Source organism: Coturnix japonica, chromosome Z (assembly GCF_054131305.1).
Source record: "Coturnix japonica strain WE chromosome Z, WE-NBRP24, whole genome shotgun sequence".
In the NCBI taxonomy this organism is placed as follows: Eukaryota; Metazoa; Chordata; class Aves; order Galliformes; family Phasianidae; genus Coturnix; species Coturnix japonica.
The window spans coordinates 14,679,741-14,698,062 of record NC_140702.1 but is presented as its reverse complement, the minus strand read 5'-3'; the positions used below and the strand labels follow the sequence as shown (position 1 = coordinate 14,698,062).

At 37.9% G+C, this 18,322-nt stretch overlaps 1 protein-coding gene across 2 annotated transcripts in view; it reads right to left on the bottom strand.

Moving 5' to 3' along the window:
* MEGF10 (multiple EGF like domains 10) overlaps nt 1-18,322 on the bottom strand; it is a 90,443-nt gene that overhangs the window by 25,637 nt on the left and 46,484 nt on the right. For both annotated transcript variants that reach the window (XM_015849712.3, XM_015849711.3), the window contains exons 6-13: nt 17,122-17,368; nt 16,681-16,801; nt 14,572-14,708; nt 11,755-11,967; nt 6,018-6,192; nt 5,023-5,143; nt 2,828-2,991; nt 736-838 (exon numbers count right to left, since the gene is read on the bottom strand). In XM_015849712.3, coding sequence (XP_015705198.1) covers nt 736-838; nt 2,828-2,991; nt 5,023-5,143; nt 6,018-6,192; nt 11,755-11,967; nt 14,572-14,708; nt 16,681-16,801; nt 17,122-17,368 — 1,281 coding nt within the window. The remainder of the gene's footprint in view (nt 1-735; nt 839-2,827; nt 2,992-5,022; nt 5,144-6,017; nt 6,193-11,754; nt 11,968-14,571; nt 14,709-16,680; nt 16,802-17,121; nt 17,369-18,322) is intronic.

Below are 18,322 nucleotides of genomic sequence, written 5' to 3'. Positions count from 1 at the left end.
AGATCCTTGCAATGCAGCAGCAGTGAGTATCTCACAGTGAGACACAAAATGCAAGACATTCTGCAAGACAAACTCATGCCAACTAATCATAATTGAAGATGAATGAGCTTTTCCAACATTTACAGCATAAAGATCTGTGTGAGAAATAAATCTCATAAAGGAAACATTAATTTCATGATGGTTTAACTTTCTCCATAGTTTCATCCTGTTTTCAAATACCCTGCTTTCCATAAACAACAGAAACAACAGTTGACAATACATGAAACACAGTTCTGATGAATAATTATATATTTTCCCTAACGCCACAACAACAAAGATAAAGGAAAAAAAAACACAAAAACAAACAATAAAAAAGTGCTACTCTTTTAACTCAGGACAAAACATATACAGAGAACCTGTTTTGTTTTGTTTTTTCCCCCAAAGTATGAGAAACTCCACTGGCAATACAGCTTCTGCACAACTTATATCAAAACTGCTAGCACAAGGTCAACAGCTGTTAACCAGTTTTATGAGGAGTCATAGTGTGGAGCTACACATGTTCTAAGATTCAATCTTCTATTCCCAGTTTTCTTAAAAACCACAGCCAACCAAGTTTCCATGCCTGTGAATCACAGGAAGGGACACAGCAGCCACAGAACTAGCCCCTGATCCTTCCAAGCCCACATACATTAAAAAAAGACCAACTCTCTTCATACAGGAAACACTCAGTGTATTTTGTAATGGTCTCTTTTGTACCTGACCATCCTGGTAGACAGCGGCAGTAACCCGTGGTAGGATGACAACCATCTGCATGGCTGCAGTCACAGCGTTCAGCACAATCCATGCCATATGTGCCATCCTGTGGCCAGGAAAACAAAACAAAACAGAGATGATGAGAACTGAGAGTTAGACAAGAACAAGTTCTGGTCAGTCCTGCCTCAGAAAAAAAAGGAAACCTCAGATCTCTTCTAAGCCTGTAATCAGCTTGCTTAGTATAAAATGCTTTTGGCTTTTGGAAAATGTTGATGTTCTACATTTCCATTCTTTTATTTGAGTGGGGAAGAGAAAGCATTAAACAGTCTGGATAAATACTCAGAAGCATACCCTATGAGTGGTAGCAATGGAAGTTTCTTGTACTGTCCCTTTAATTTCTCTTATAGCTGAGTCCCTTGTCTAGGACCCAGGAATCCTGGAGATGGGGAATTAATTCAGTTTCCTTCATGTCTCAGACCTTATTTTCATGTATTTGTCCAAATAAATAAATAAATAAATAAAAATTAAAAAAAAAAGATGCCATTTACACAATTTCTAAAGAAAAGAATCAAATAGGAGTGAAACACTGTATTAATATACGTTTGTTGTAAAGTTTATTTCATAAACAGTGCATGCTGTATCACTTTGTTTCAACTGATAATGTTTTCCTCTGCATAACAGCACAGAATATATTAGAAAGGAAGCCTTCTGGCTATTACACATTACACAAAGTTCTGCATTGGCTGTTGAACATTTTTGAACCAACAAATAAGGTTATCAAAAGGTTAACATTACAAGTTGAATAACCTTCTCAGTGTGTTCAACTGTGCCAAAAAGACACAGCTGATTTTCATGGAACCATGTCAGAATATGTGAATTTTGACTTCCTGTTTCTTTGGTAGAAGGTGGCACGTACTTTTAGACAGTAATTTCATATAAGGCCAAATAATATTTTTACAATGGCTTCCTCAAAAGAAGGTTAAAATACATCAGCAAATAGGAAATGTGGATACAGCATCAAAAACAAGGAAAAAGAAATGATAATTTTAAGTAATACTTCTACCTTCACACCAAAGGAAATTAAATAAACATATGTCAGGTTTAAAAGACAGTCATTTACACTCAAGCTTAAAAATTAGTCAAAGTTACGTTAAAAACTGGAATAAAACATATATCAGAATTCATCTGGTTGTTTTTTGTTTGTTTGTTTTTCTGTAGTTTCACAGGAAATGGATATTTAATTCCCAGTCTTTCAAGTCTGAAGTAGAAAAAATGACGCATTACTTGAGAATAAGGAGTGTTTTGCTTATCTTAAGAATCCATTTTTATTGAGAGAAAAGGAAAAAAATAAGGCACTTCCTTTGCATGTAATCAGATTTGGATATAAAGGAAATTCTAAAATATATTGCTGAAAAAAGGATAATTTTAGTCTGCTCTGTGTTTTGTCCAGACTTCATTCAATTCTGATTAACATTCTGAACAGTGGCATTGATTTTCTCAATCTAATGAAGAAAAAGAAAAAAAAAAAAAGAAAAGAAATTCACTGATAAGTATTTGCATATGGAAATGATTCTGGACAGTATTTGACACAGAAGTAAAAGGAGGTGTGTGGAGAGTGACACAGTACATGGCTGTAAGTTGGTTGGGAACTGTAAATTTGAGAATTGCTCTTGAGCACTTTACTTGCTATATTTGAAACAATGGAGCAAATGGCATGGAACAGTACTGGTCTTTTTTAATTAGTCACTTTTAGAAGTGCTGATGGAACTTAGGAGATACTTAGCAACATCTTTCAGAATTAGACAGTAAGTGATAAGCAAAGCTTCTTCAGAAAAGCAAAAATGAGTCTTCTTATTGAGATGCATTTGTTGGAAATGTTGCATAAACACACAAAGGAAGCACTCTAATCAGCTTTCCAGGATATTTTAGAATTCATGTGTCACTTTATTTACTATCTTGAATCCGGGTAAATATGGGATGACTGTTAGATGCAGTGCTTCTTAAGGATTTATTTCCATGAAGTGAGAAGAATTATAGCAGTGTGCCCCTGCCTGACATTAACACAATGCCATATTAAGCAAAATGATTGAACTACCTGGCAAGGGAGTTCACACTTTTCTCCTCTCCAGCCCGGGGCGCAGGTACAGGTTCCATCCAGAGCATTGCAAGCCCCTCCATTAAGACACTGGCAAGTTAAGTTACAGCCAAGTCCCCAGGTACCGCTGGGACAATTGATTGAACAGTCTACACCATGCCAACCTACCATAAACAAGAATTAAAAGGAGAAATTAGTCAGGTTTTCCTCCAACTCATCACAGAGCATGCATTTCCCTCCACCTCCCATCTGCAATCTCTGAGATGCAAAAAATTGCTATAGGATGGTATTACTACTTTAGCTGAGAATTTGTCTGGATTTGAACAAAGACGAAGAAGGGCACCTTGTAACATCTGTGCTCAACATACACTTTGCAGGCAGTGCCAACATACAGGAGCTATTGATGAGAGATTTGAAAGGAAAATACAGACACCTTGAAATTTTGCTGAGAAGCACCAACTATATTGAACGTTCTAAGGGATACCCTGTAAAAAAAAAATCATAATCTTTTCTCTTAAGCTGCTGCTTTCACAGTTCTTACACCAAAACTAAATACAGATAGTTCTGCAATGCGGTTTTAACAGAAATCTTGGATTCTCCTCCTGAATGCACCTCCTCTTTCACCGCCTCCCCCAAGAAAAAGAAAAAGTAGAGAAAGCACAGCAGTAAAGTAGTGCAAAAGTTGGATTTCTCCACAGATACACAGAAGACCTTGTAGATGATTTCTGCACTTCAAACACAAAACAGAGTGTAATGGAAAGTGCCTCTGAAATGCAGCATTCACCACTGATTATGTCTGATAGCAATGATTCAGATTGTGCACTGGGTAAACAGAAATGTACATAGGTTTTCAAAAATGTGATCAACTATTGGGTATGACAGAAACCGAGTGAGCCAGTCATATGTTATCATCAGCAATGACACAAGCCAAGTTTCTAATTTTGTACCTTGTTTACAGTAAGTGAAGGGAAAAATAATTCAGCAGAGAGTACAATCAATAGACTATGCAAAACAAATGTATTGAAATAGAGCTGCCTCGTGCCCTTGATTGTTAACTTCAGAGTTTAGGGGTCATTTCAGGAAAAAAATGTTACACTGTAATAGCCAGAAAATTGAGACCCTTTCTCTCTAGTGATTTTCAAGGCTTTTTATAGTTTCCTTCTCTGTCTCCTTAAAGAGCTTCCCATAGCACAAGCACAGTTAAAAGTGGCAAATAATGTCAGATTTGGAATCTTTCAATGGCAGACAGGTTACATTTTCCAAATGCATGCTGATCCACCCACACGAACCTTCTTTCCTCAGAGCTACAGAGCTGCCTCGTTTCTAAACATCATGACTGGAAAGAAACATGACTACTAATTCAAAAAGTAGAAGAATTCTCATAGAATGAGCAAAGCAGGGAAGTTGTATGTGAAAACTGGAAGGTATTCTCATTTCATTGAAATCTATGGGATTTTCATCATTTTCTTGTCTCAAACCAGACTCCAAAGCAATGGGCACTTGAGTTATGAAACTTGTAAAAAATGTCTTCAGTTAAAAGGGAAAGGATGTTAAGAGACTTGATCAGAAATCTGGAGCACCTCTCCAGAAAAGAGGTGGAGGGAGCTGGCCTTGTTCAGCCTGGGGAACGCCCTGGGGAGACCTCATAATGTCCTTCCAGCACTTAAAGGAGGCTTAAAAATAGAGACGAGAGTGACTTTTAAGACAGTATGATAGCAATGGGAAAGGAGTTAGGCAAAGTTTTCTAAGGGAGATGCTGAGAAAAATAACATTCCAATGAAAAACTTACTGGGAAATACCAAGATCCGTGTTAAAAAGGCAGAAAAATAATTGTGTCTCTGTGGTGCAAAGAGTTTGGTGCTCATCCAGATGGAGCAAAAATAGGGCTGCACATAAACTGCATACCAGGAGTCATTCTAGCAAATCTTAGCCCTGCTATAAAGTGACAAGTGGCAACTCATCATAAATATCAGTATCACAATATCCGGATCTTTCAGATGAATACAAAGTATGTGTCCTCTTCTCTGAGAAGATGCTCTCCCATTTTTCACCTTCTACTGCAGCAGAAGCACAGAGAATAAAATATATGCCCTTACAGTTGTTCTACAGTTTATTAAATACATCGCTTCGTCTCAGCTTCAAAAACTCAACTTGATTTTATCGACTATAGAATATTAATCTGAAGACACACTTACCTGCTTTGCAGGTACAAGAACCATCTACTGGTGAACAGATGGCTTCATTTTTACAGTTGCAGACAGAAGAACAATTTACTCCGTATGTACCCGGAAGACAAGGAGTTCCACAATCAGCACCCTGAAAAATCAGAAACAGAGTCTAAAATCTCTTACAGAAAGTTCAGACAATACAACTGTACCTGAAACAAACTACCTGGACATGGAATTGCCTGATTCTGATGACTGAATCAGGTGCCACACAAGTCAGAGAACACACAAGCCATGACTTCTTGTCACTAATTTATTCTGAGTGTAAGAGGAAAGGAATCTTTTGCACTGAGTTTTTTATGAGTTTTAGGTCTACAATAAGCATTAGTTTTCTATTAGTTGCAATGAGGGCTCATGTCACATAGCTAATGAACAAGCACATGGTGAGATCAATAGATGGTGTTTTTAGTAACAAAGAAGTCCTTTGCAAAACCAAAACACAGTCAGATAGTAGTTTAATGGAAAATACTGTGGATATGTAAAATATTCTTTTAAGAATTAATTTAGTTGAAACGTTACTCCTAGAACAGTCATACTGTAAAAAGTTTTCTATGTTAGATTATTAACATCCAGTGCACAAAGAACAGCAAATGTGTAAAAGCTACTGAATAATGTACCTTAAACTGTAAAAACAAATGTCTTTGTCTAGAGTTTATCTGAATGGAGCACAAGGAATCAATACAGTAAGATAACAACTGAAGCCCATAGTTAATTCCTTCATTTACATCTCAGGAGTACTTCCTCATTTGTATATCAATGTCTTATGAAGAAGTGAACTTTTCTTTCTTAAAATGGTTACAATCCAGTACTTAGAGCTAATCACAAGTTCTGTCTTTCCAGGGTCTTATTCTGAAACGCACCCTGTGATAGCCGAATATTCTTACCTCTCATTTATATGGTAGAGATAGGGCACTCTGGCATCTTTAACCTTTGTGTACTTCAATAAGAAAGTGAAACTTACTTACCTTAAATCCAGAGGCACAGCTGCATTTTCCAGTCACGCTGTCGCAGTCAGCACCATTTTGGCAGCTGCAAATCTGCTGACAAGACTTGCCATAGAACCCCGGAGAACATGTCTCGTTGCAGTAGAGCCCAGACCAGCCAGGCTTGCAGGAGCATTCTCCAGACATAGGGTGACAGCTGCCAAGAGGGGATGAAAGGATAAATAATTCAGGGCTAAATGTGACACCAGTTTGTTTTTTTTTTTCAGAGAACAAAATGCTGTTATAGATAGGTTGTTTAAAACATCTTGCATTCTACACATAGAGATGGGTTTCCTAACCAAACCACAGAGCAAAGGGCTCTGTCTCTACTTGTATAAATGCATGCCAATTAAGATAAGAAAAATTATATATCACATATATCACATATATATCACATTGATATTTTCAGAGGACATGAAGAGAAAAGAAGATGCATCATTTTTCTGCGTCTTGCTGAAGACAAACTTCTCTCCTAAAACATAGTTTTTACTATTAAATAAATATCAATGGTTACAGATATTAAAGTAATGAAAGCATTAAAATCACCAAAATTTATCAGTCGATGTTTGTTTTAACTAGAATAGGATCCTTTTCATAAGGCTGACCAAATTCAGCAGCAATTTGTCTGAGAAATGATGCTACACTAAAATACAACAACTAAACCTAAACAGTAACAAAACACTGAATGAGTCACAGCCATGCTCTTTTCAAACCTCTGGTTTAAAAGAGAACAACAGGCATCTTTCCAGGAATGCTACAAAATCATTTGCATTGAGCAGAAGTCAGATATACCACCAGATCAGGAATCTTTTGGAGAATATCTCCCCTGTGTTGGCCATACCTGGTGGCAGACCATCTGTCCCTACCTGGAACAGCAGTTCCATTGAAGAGCCAGTCAGACAGCTGTTGCCTCATAACAAATGGACATCATCAGCTGTGCTAAGATGTATGTGCTGGAAAAGTGGACACAATGGGGTACTCTGTAGGACTCTGGCAGACAAAGCACTTGCTTAATTCTCACCAAAAAGAAAGCCTTAAAGTCCAAATCCAATATATTTACAATGGGAAGACTGTTTAAAGATATTTGTTTGCCTCTGATTGAACTTATTTTAAGTGTGCTGGAAAAATGTGCCTTTGTCCAGGCACATTAAATTACCCATGACAAGAGACTGATTCTGCGAGATTTGCTGACAATTTGTGTGGGGGTGTATGAAATAAAGTATTTTCCTAACCACCGGAAAGTTTAAAAAAACACCTACTACACTTTTAAGTACTATAACATAGGTAATAATCGTGTTCTTTGAAAAAGTTGCGTAACAAGGAAAAGGGGTATTAATTGTTCTTAGTCTCAAGATACATTCTTTCAAAACATAAGTTTCCTAATGCAAAACAGAATGTCGTGCCATTCAAGGAAAGAATGAATTGTAAAGGCAGTCAGTTCTGTATATACAGTTGTATTCACTGTAACACTGCAAGAATTTGAGGGTCATAAAGAATTAAAATCTCTTTTTAAAAGTATTAAGCTGGCTTACATACAGCCAAGAGGAAAAGTTGTTTTAGTTAAATGATGCATGCAAAATTGATTCAAATTCATGTTATTCATAGTTAACACTTCCGGTTATTTATTCAGTTATAAGTATACTTACCAATGAAATTATTTGGAACAGAACTATTCTCATGGAAAACAAAATGCTAGACTAAGAAAACACATGATGGGAGAACCAGATTTGCACCCTATTCTTAACTCTTTCCTGTAGGCTCCCAGTGGCATTTTGGATCCAGTTCCCAGGTTTATTACCCAGGACAGGGAATATGGAAGGGTTGTTTTGTCCATAACTGAATAGCCATTAAAATATGAATTAGAATATTTTAAATGTAAAATTAATAATACTGTCATTTTAAGACATATGAGTAAATTTTAGCTTTATTTGTTGTTGGTTCTTTTCCTTTCAGAAGAGAGGGAGACTACATGCATGAGCAAGCATTAGGTATGAAGCAGAGGCATCGATATTCTGTGCCCCCTAGTGAGTGTTACAAGGCACACTTGCACATATATTGATTGACACCAAAATTAGTATTCCATAATTTGTAATTAGATGTAGGAAGCTAGATCTGTTCTAAAGCTTTTTGATGGGTCCTCATGCAGTTAGCTTAATTGCCAGTAAGATTTATGTTAAGATTGGGAAATAAAGAGATGTTGAGAAATGCTGCAAGTACAGTCACTCTTATTTGCAGTCTTTTGTTCACACTTTCAAGAACTACAACCTTACACTGACATAAAATATATCTGTGATAATATATATTATAGCAATTTAGATGAATGTCTTGATTTTCAGCCAGCTGACTCACTCTGGATTTATCCTTGGCGATCTACTAAAAAGGGGTATATTGATAGTGTCACTTAATCAGGGAACGGAAATCTGTGTCTGATTTTCACTCTCATACCTATGAAAACATGTAACAGGGAAGAACCATCACTTGACTGAAGAACGTTGTTATCTGCTGCCGTCCAAATAGAACAAAACGTCTGCAATACATCCATATCTAACCCTGTATAGAGTGTATGGCTATTTTGGCTGCTACTGTTCATAGCTACAACAATGTGCGTGCCTTTCACACTCAGAAGCTCCATTAACCAACAGCAGCAGTGAAATACCTTTAGCTAAGCCTACCCCACATGTACATTTATTTCATCAAATAAATAAATAAATAAAAGGAGTTATTGGAAAAGTTGTTTTGATGCAATTTCCTCATTCATAATATAGCAATAGAAATGAGTAAACGAAATTTTTAAACTATAACACATCACAGTGTTGTTTTTTTTTTTATCTTTAAGCATTTGAAGGAGGCTAGATACCTTCTTATATATTGCAACTTACCTACAAATCACAAATACTCATATGTAAAAAGAAGCATTCAATTGGCTGATTTTCTGTTTTTTCATGGTTATTTTTAACCTTTTTAACCTCCACATGACAAATTGATAGGGACTCTACAGCACTGTAGGGTTGGGAGCATGTTTGCAAGAGCATAACAACCAATGAGGAAAACATAAATATTCAAGACTTCACAATTTTTCACACTTAGGTGAAAACTTAAGTTTCATCTGAGATCAGGAATATTATTTTTTTTTCTGCTGAATACTTATTTTAATTAACCTTTAGTTCATTTTCTTATCTGTGAATGCGAGAATGTAAATAATTACATGGAGCTCAGGGCCTACCGCCAACTACTCTTTGACAAATCTGTATCAGTGGCCACACATAAATGAAAGATCCCTGGAAGTCCCCTCAAAATCCTAGATACAGAGACACACAGAGTTTATTCAAATAGGAGATACATCATTTTTTTAGTGCCCTGGGATTGCTGGCTGATTTGCTGCTGTTAAATGGGTTAACGCTATTAAGATCCATTGGCAACAAGACCAAATATTACTTGTGGTAACAAAGTATGAAATGAGGATATTCCCTAATATGTTAAGAAAGTCGTATTCCGGATAGCTGATATTTATTTGTCTCCTGGATGACTGGCTTCTCAAAAAATTGCCAAAAGTGTAAGGAAACATGTCAGCAGGGGAGTTCTCACTTCTGAACTATTTGTTTCAGTATTTATTTGGAGCTTAGTCTGGAGGAAGACCAATGCAGGCAGACAGTCACAAGAAAAAGGGAAAGACTTTAAAGTAAAAGAGGGGAAATAAGGTTTGATATTAGGAATAAAATCTTTACTCAGAGGGCAATGAGGCCCTGACACGGCTGCCCAGAGAAGCTGTGGTGCCCCATTCCTGGAGGTACTAAAGGTCAGGCTGGATGGGGCCCTGGGCAGCCTGAGCTGGTGGGGGCAGCCCTGCCATGGCATGGGGTTGGGGCTGGGTGGGCTTTGATTTGTCTTTCAACCCAATCCCTTCCAATGATTACTCAAATAGCCTTTTAGCCTTTGATTTCTGTTATTTGGTGGTATTATACACCTCCTGATCTCAAGGGATGAAACCTAAGAATGACTAATACACATTGAAAGTCATGAAAATTTTTATTTTCCTCACTGGTTACTATGCCCTTGCAAATATGCTCCCACACCTACAATGCTATAGTCTTCTTATTTGTCATGTGGAGGTGAAAATGTTCAAAAGACCAGTCAACCATATGTTACTGTTTACATGTGAACATTTGTGATCTGAATTGACGACAAGCTGTCCTGTACAGTATAAATGAAGAAGCAGCTGTTGTTGAACATGAACCAGAAATAATCCCTGTAATATCAGAAACACTACACACTGTAATACATTCCTGTCAAACAAAGCTCCTGCAACAGTCTACAGACAAATCTGCAGGAAAGTAGCTAGCATAATTCATAATGCAATAGTATGGGGTCTCCTAACATAATCTTGAGAGCTAAACAGGTCAGCATTATGATTTCACTTACTTTTGAATGCATTGCCCAAAGTGGCTTGATTTTATGTCAAAAACACAGTAGTTTTTTTCAAAAGACATCTCAAGTAAATGGGATAAACAGAAGTGCAAGTACATGACTGTGCAAGCACATGAATGGAAGGTAAATTCAGCTTGCTGTCACACTGCTTGCCAATGAATGGTATGTTCCACAACTCAGGCAATCCGCAAAACTATTTTTCACAGAGCTCTAACAGGTCATTTCCACGTAAGTGCTTGAGTGCTTTAACATCTCTTCTAAATTCTGACTAAAGGCCTTTTTTTTCTTTTTCTTTTTAAAATCTGTATACAAAATACAACAGCATAATAATTTATCCATATTTCTCTGACTACAGTTTTCAACAGCTAAATTCATCATATACTCACAAAAGTTATATAAGATACCGTAACTACTAACAAAGGTACATGTAAGTAAATGCACACCAACCAAAGTATTTCATCAAAATAACAGTTTTGTAATATGAACTATTGTCTAAATACACTGACTTGCTCCAGCTGACATTCCTCCTTCACAGCTGATAGACTGTCTCCAAATAGTTAAGCCTACAGATTTTCATAACAATTATGTTCGGAGAGGAGCCCACAAAGACAAACAAAACTCAAAGAATAAGACTATGTCTGAAAAAGGAGAGATGGGAAAAGGTAAGACAAGTGAAAATCTGCTTTTAGTTGATTTATAGGGATAAGATTTTAAGAGCTCTCTGGTGTTTAAGTGACAATTAAAAGAAAAAAGAAATCTAGATTTACGATTGGTAGGGCTTCAGAAATTTTGGATTAGAATACTCACCTGCTCTAATTCTTATATAAATACAGAGGGGAGGGTGAGGAGAGAGAAGAGAGAAAAATGGATTTGCCTCTCTTTCCAGACTCAAGACTATATATCCATTGATTTCAATTGGGTTCACATTTAAGTATCCCATAGAATGGCCTTCATGCAGAGGGGAATATAAAGATTTACTCATGTGGTAAATATAGTAATAGTTCACACTTTGTCATAACATTTATATCATGTATCAGTGACTGAATGTAGAGGTTAATATTAAGAATAAATACATATACAAGTACTAACAATAAGAAGCTCTCTAGAGTTAGCACTTTCTTTCTTCTTATGGCTAGAAAGTGTTAAATACTCCCAGAAATCTTTAGTTGCTTCCATCTGCATGAAAGTATATCAGAAAGTCCTTCTGTATCAGTAATTATTTCTTTTCTGATTATATTCTGATTTCTATGCCCTACACAGAAAAAGAGAACAGGCTATAGGGTGTAAAGCCTACCTCCAGGTATTATGCACATGGCAGGGACACTTTCTGTCACATTTGAGACCATAAACTCCCTCAGGGCAAAGCCTTGTTTCACAGTGCTCTCCAGTATATCCTGGTTCACAGAGGCAAGCACCACTGATATGGTAGCATTTCCCACCATTCATACACTGGCAGGTCTCAGCACACCGTACTCCGTAAGTGCCCACTGGACACTCGTCTTGACATCTGTGAGAAAAACAAAGGAGAAAGCCATTAGTTTTACTTTACGTAAAATACAGCTATTGGGGGCTTTGATGAAAGTACTATTTATGAGGAATCTCTGCCTCAGGTCTTAAATTTGCCATAAGGAGACCAAGAATTTATGTACCCATATATTTAAAAATGCCTCTCTCTCTCTGGATTCTTTTGCTAACAAGGCAGGCTTAAAAACACTGCAGATTCCTCTGGAAAAGGTCTCTCCACTCCAACAGAGAAGACAACATGCATACACTGATCACTGCATTTCACATTCAACAACCAGAACAGAAATGAATCCTCTTAAATCAGAAGTTAGGGATGAAAAGCAATAAATTTGCAAGAATTTTGTTTCAAAAGATGTTCATCCATAATTTTCATCAGTTAGTTTTGGTTTGCGATCTGGATACTTCACTTAGCAATACTGTGAACTGCCAGCAGACATCTGTGCCACTGCAGACACTGAGGCAGAAGATGCTTTGCAATTGCTCTCAGCTCACTCCAGAGAGAGAATGTTCTAATTATGTTTCCAAACATATGTTGTTTTTACAATGACTTTATTAACTGAATTTCATTCTGAACTTTCTATTGATTTCTTTACCCTTAGTAGATTCATAATAATGACCTAGGAAAATCATCAAGAATCCCAGACTCTTTATTTAATCTGACTTTGTCATCTTGTTTTGTATTCATGTGTTAGAGAAGACTAGAGTTGAACCCATATGGGGATATATAGCAATAACTATATATTGTTTGTTGCTCCATAAGGAGAATGTCTCCTAAAATTATAGCTTATCATCGAAGTCTTCCCTTTCATTTGCAGAGTGTTTAGAAGATAACTGATGCAAATTTGCATAGATCATTCCAAAAGTAACGCCTCCTATTTATTCCAATGGAATCTACAGCAGATACAAGTAGTAAAATAACGTTATTTGATGGAGCAAATTCTCAGTTAGAAAACACTCTTTTTCAACGAAGTCAACACTATTAGCTATGCATTTTTGCCAGTGATTAACTAAGAGCATGCAAAAAGTTGCACCAGCAGAGGTGACCCACTCTTTCGCAGCTCCATGGCACAAGCTTTCATAGAATCACAGAATAGCTTGAGTTGGAAGCAACCTCAAGAATCATCGTGCTCCAACTCCCATGCCACAGGTAGGGTTGCCAGCCACTAGATTAAGTATTAGATCTGGCTGCCCAGGCCCCCATCCAACCTGGCCTTGAACGCCTCCAGGGACAGGGCATCCACAACCTCTCTGGACAATCTGTTTCTGCACCTTACCACCTTCTCAGAGGAAATTTCCCCCCTGACATCTAAATCTTCCATCCTTTAGTTTAAAACCACACTCCCTTGTCCTATCACTATCTACCCATGTGAAAAGTTAATTTCCCTCATGTCTTTAATCTCCCTTTCAATACTGGAAGGCCACAGTGATGTTTGCTCATAGCCTTCTCTTCTCCAAACTGAACCATCCCAGTACATCTGTATAGTAGAGGTGCTCCTACCCTTGGATCACCTTCATGGCTCTCCTCCAGACCCTCTCCAAAAGCTTGACATCCTTCCTGTATTTGTCCCAGACACAGACACAGCACTTCAGCTGGGGCCTCACCAGGGCAGAATAGAGAAGGGACAATCACCCCCTTTGCCCTATCAGCCACACCTCTATTGTGCAGCCCAGGATACTTCTGGCCTTCTAGGCTGCAAGCACACATTGCTGGCTCATGTTAAGTTTTCATCAACCAGGGCCACTAAGTCTTCTCAACAGGGCTACTCTAAAGAAATTCTGTGCCAAAATAATAAAATAGGAGGTATTTCTTTCAGAGCAGCCCTCATAATATTTGCAGGCAAATGGCTCTGAACTAACTGTGCCCATTCTTCATATCTTTTTTTTCCCCCTAATGCCTGACACAGCTTTCTCTATGTCCTGTGAAGCTTGTGTGGGAAGAGCATATGGTTATAATACTTACTATTGTTGGCAGAGATCCCCTGTACTGACCACAGTGATTAAGACACTGCTGACTTCAGCAATTGAGTTGTGTGCTGTTTAGAATGTATGCAGGAAAGCATTTCTTTCACCACTTTACCCTGCCTCAAAATTTGACATTTTCTTTCCTCTGAAATCTACCAAGGAAAAATTTTTTTACAACAAATTAAAAAATGCCAAATTTTCACTTCTTTGTTTGAATGGAATACTTTAGGAGACAACTCCCCGACCCCCACACTTTGAAGAGGAGCTGGTGGAGCCTTCTTTGCTACAGCCACTGCCAAACATCTGGAGAAAACCAAGTACTTCTCTCCTTACCCCACAGCTCTATCTACATCATTCTGTGCAGCACACAAATGAAGACCAACACAACACTGGCAGTGTGTGGGCCACAGCATAAAAATCCTGAAACCAAGCAACTCTTCAGAGAATAGTGATCACTTTTAACTTGAGATTCAATATCAGATAAGTGACATGGAAAACACAGAATTTTTATTGATATCATGGGCATTCTCTTTTCATTATGGTTTTTCTATCACTTCTCTACTTTCTCTGTTGTAGTAGATCTCTCACAGGTTCAGCAGTCTGGCAAAAATATTTTTTTTCTTACCTTTCCCCTGTGTATCCTGGGCTGCAATTGCATTGACCAGTGGCTGCGTCGCAGATCCCTCCATTGTGGCACTGACACTCCTGGGAACAGTTTTTCCCATAACGACCCTCAGGACAAGGCTGACCACAGACCATGCCCTGTGTATGCAGGAAAAAAAAGTGATCTTACATTTTGATTTCAGATTGAATGGATAAGGAAGAAATGTTTGTAATGAAGATCAAGATCATGTCACTCATCTAGTGCAGATCCTGGAAATGAAAGGCTCATCTCCATCTCACACTCTATGCTTCAGCGGTAAATGGCAAACAGCCCTCCGGGAAAATACTACTTCTAAGCAACACTGAAAATTAAAAAACATTTAAGACTAATTGATGCCAAACTCTTCCCAATTTCTTTATCAGCAGTCATATATTTCAAGATGTCTAGAAAAGCCCTCTAGCGAGTCAGAGCACAGAAATACACAATTGCTGTAATGTCCCAATTATATAACAACTTCATGATCTCTTGCTGATATTTCTGATGAAAGGAAAAGTTCCTTAATTTCACTGAAAGCAGTGAAATACCTTAAAAAGCTTCTTTTCTACAGTATTTCAATATCTGCATTGCTAATTACATATTTGGAATTTACTGCAGTTATGCACTGACAGAAGTATCAGACCTTAAGACCTTCAAGAAGCCAATTCAAGAGGAGCAGATTTACAAGTATCTCACCAGGCAAAAGATACACAGGAATCTTAGCTAACCTGAGACACTTTAGTGGTTGTATTTGACAACTTTATGCCAACTTTACACAGAAAGAAAAAAAGGTTAACAAAACTGTGACACACAAAATTGAAAAATCTAAAACTAATATCAAATTATGCTTAAATAACTATTTGGAATGGATAATTAATCTAAAAGCTAAATAGTAAGTTATTAGTTAAGATACACACTAGCACAAACTTTTCACTACTTCATCATATATGTCTTTAGATTAGTGGCATTGAGGCCAATAGAGGATGTAAAGATGAAATGCAAACAATTGTATCCTGTGATCAATAATTTAAGCTCTTCCATCATAAAACAGAATAAATGTTAAAATTACCATAATCTAAGTTAGGTTGACAGGTGAGCAATGCTCACACAGTGAGACACCATTTCCTCACAGTGATGTACTCTACCTGGTGAAGAGCTCATGTGACCACTGAACTCCTCATGTATCATGAGATAATTAGAAGTTCAATTAATGTGGATTTTCACCCATCATGGGCATCGAAAAAAAACTGAATAAATATGATTGTAAATATTATCTACAGATGTTTTCTAAGGAAACTTTTGGGCTTTGATCACTTTCAATCCTTTTGATCACTTTCCCACTTCCTAACTCCACCATCCCTGGATGTGTTTAAGAGCCGTTTGGATGAGGTGCTCAGGGATATGATTTAGCAGAGGGTTGTTAGAGTTAGGGTACTATGGTTAGGCTGTGGTTGGACTTGATGATCTTCAAAGTCTTTTCCAACCTGGGTAATTCTATGATTCTAACTCAGAACTGGCAGTCTGGTAAGGGAGCCTACAAGTAAATGACGAATTTCATTTGTAGCTTCTTTCCCTACTCACTGACCAGAGGGCAGAAAGTCAAAAGATAATGGTCAAGTTCTGATGTCTTGTTTCTGTTAGCATCACTTAACAAAAACCTCAAAGTTTGGGCTTTATTTATTTATTTATTTATTTAAATGCATACTATAAATTTGAAAATAGATGCAAAGTCCTCCATGAAAAATACACAATGTCTCTCTAAGGAGGTATCAGCACCCTAGACTATTAATTTCTATCTGGAAATGAATGCTTTCTAGGCAAAATTTAAAGGATATTGCTTGTATAATTCACATCCTTTGCTTCCCAGGACCTTACATGGTTAAAACAGTAGTGCAGAACTGGAGGATTTTCAGCAACAGATGGTTTTTCAAGTATTTGATTCCAGTTCTTTATGCTGAAATACACTTCTTTTTACTCCTGGCTACAGGCTGACTGCATTTTATATTCTAATTCACTGCTCTTTTCTGATGCTGCCTGAAATCTAGAAATCTGGAAATTCTGCAGGGCACTGTTGATTTCAGAAAGTGTTTTTACCATCCATCCTGGTGGACATGCACACTCCCCAGTCACGTGGTGGCAGATGCCTCCATTCTGGCAGGGACATCTCTCCTCACACTGCGGTCCGTGCTTCCCCGGGGGGCAGAGATCCTCGCAGCTGCAGAGGTGGTACACAGTACACACAACTGTTACTTTGGCACAAAGCTCGCTCTCTGGCTACTGCTATGTTGCTAGTGCTATCATTTGTTTGTGGTCAAAAGTAGGCAACAGAAAGTAGTTGACAATAGAAACAAAATGAATTTTTTATAGCATCCATGCAACACACCTAAGGGAACAGACCTAGAAGGTAACAGAAGGTGACACACCTAAGGGAACAGACCAACAGAACCAACAGAAGTTAATCCAAACTTAATTTCCCCTGTTGGCACTCTTTTTCCTCTGCATTTCCCCCCTGTATACCACATGCCCTCTACTTACAAGGCTCCAGTGTAACCAGGAGGACATCTGCACTCTCCAGTTACATGGTCACAGGTGGCTCCATTCTGACACTGACATTTCTGATGGCAGTCATTTCCATACGTCCCTTGGTCACAGCGCTCCTCGCAGCGCCAGCCTTTGAAACCAGATGAACAGTGACAAGCTCCAGTGATGGGGTTGCACAAGGCTCCATTTTTGCACTGACAGCGGCTGCTGCAGTGAGGTCCCCAGTGGTCACTGTCACAAGCTGGAAAGGCAGAAGGAAAAATGTAAACCACTTTCAAAATAGCTCATGCTAGAGAACTGATGAAACTATGAGTCAATCGTAAGATAAAAGAAAGAAAAAGCTACACATCAAAGTTGTTATTGGGCACATCCTCAGTTCCTTAATATATTTAGAGGTAAAACATTACCTGGATGTAACAGATTTGGTTATACAGTGTGTCTTCACAATCACTCAAGTGAATCTTTTCTTGTTTGTGCCAATGTAGTCCATTAAAACCCCATAAGTAACCACTACGCATGTCTCAGAATCAAAAGAAAAAACCTACAGCTTAGGAGGAAATTTTTCTTAAGTGAGAAACATGGGAATTCTGTAAAGAGCCGGAAGGTTAAGGTCACTTAGAGTTCAACAGGAATGTGCTAATCATATGGTCAAATGACCTGGTTTTATTTTTGTGTTCTATCAGTAACAGCACTGCAACAGAAAAGCGTCAGTTGCAGCTACTAGAAGTCTGGGCTCCCCTCAGTGACTGACAACCATTGTTCTCTCAGTCTTCTCCTGGGGCAAAAAAGGCAGGCAGAGAACAGGCACACTTTCCTGAAGTACAGCAAAGTAATTCAGAACACATCCTCAGGGTAGGAATTGTTCTGCTATCGGAGCTGTTCACTTAGGCTACACAAATGAAAAGGGATTAGAGCCTTTTAAGATTTTTTTTCCCAATAAAGATCACAAGAACACTTACACACAGCAAAATGCAGAGCAACAGAAAATACTGTATGCATTAAAAATGCCTAGCAATACTGTCAAACTGACAGAATGACTACCCACCTTATTGTTACTGTGGCTTCCCCATTTATCTACTTGATGATGTTTATTTTCTGCTCAGGACTACACACACAGCACTGTACACATGGCCTATGGCATACAGCTCATCACAGGATGTCTTTAGCCATGGTAACACATATTCATTCTCAATTT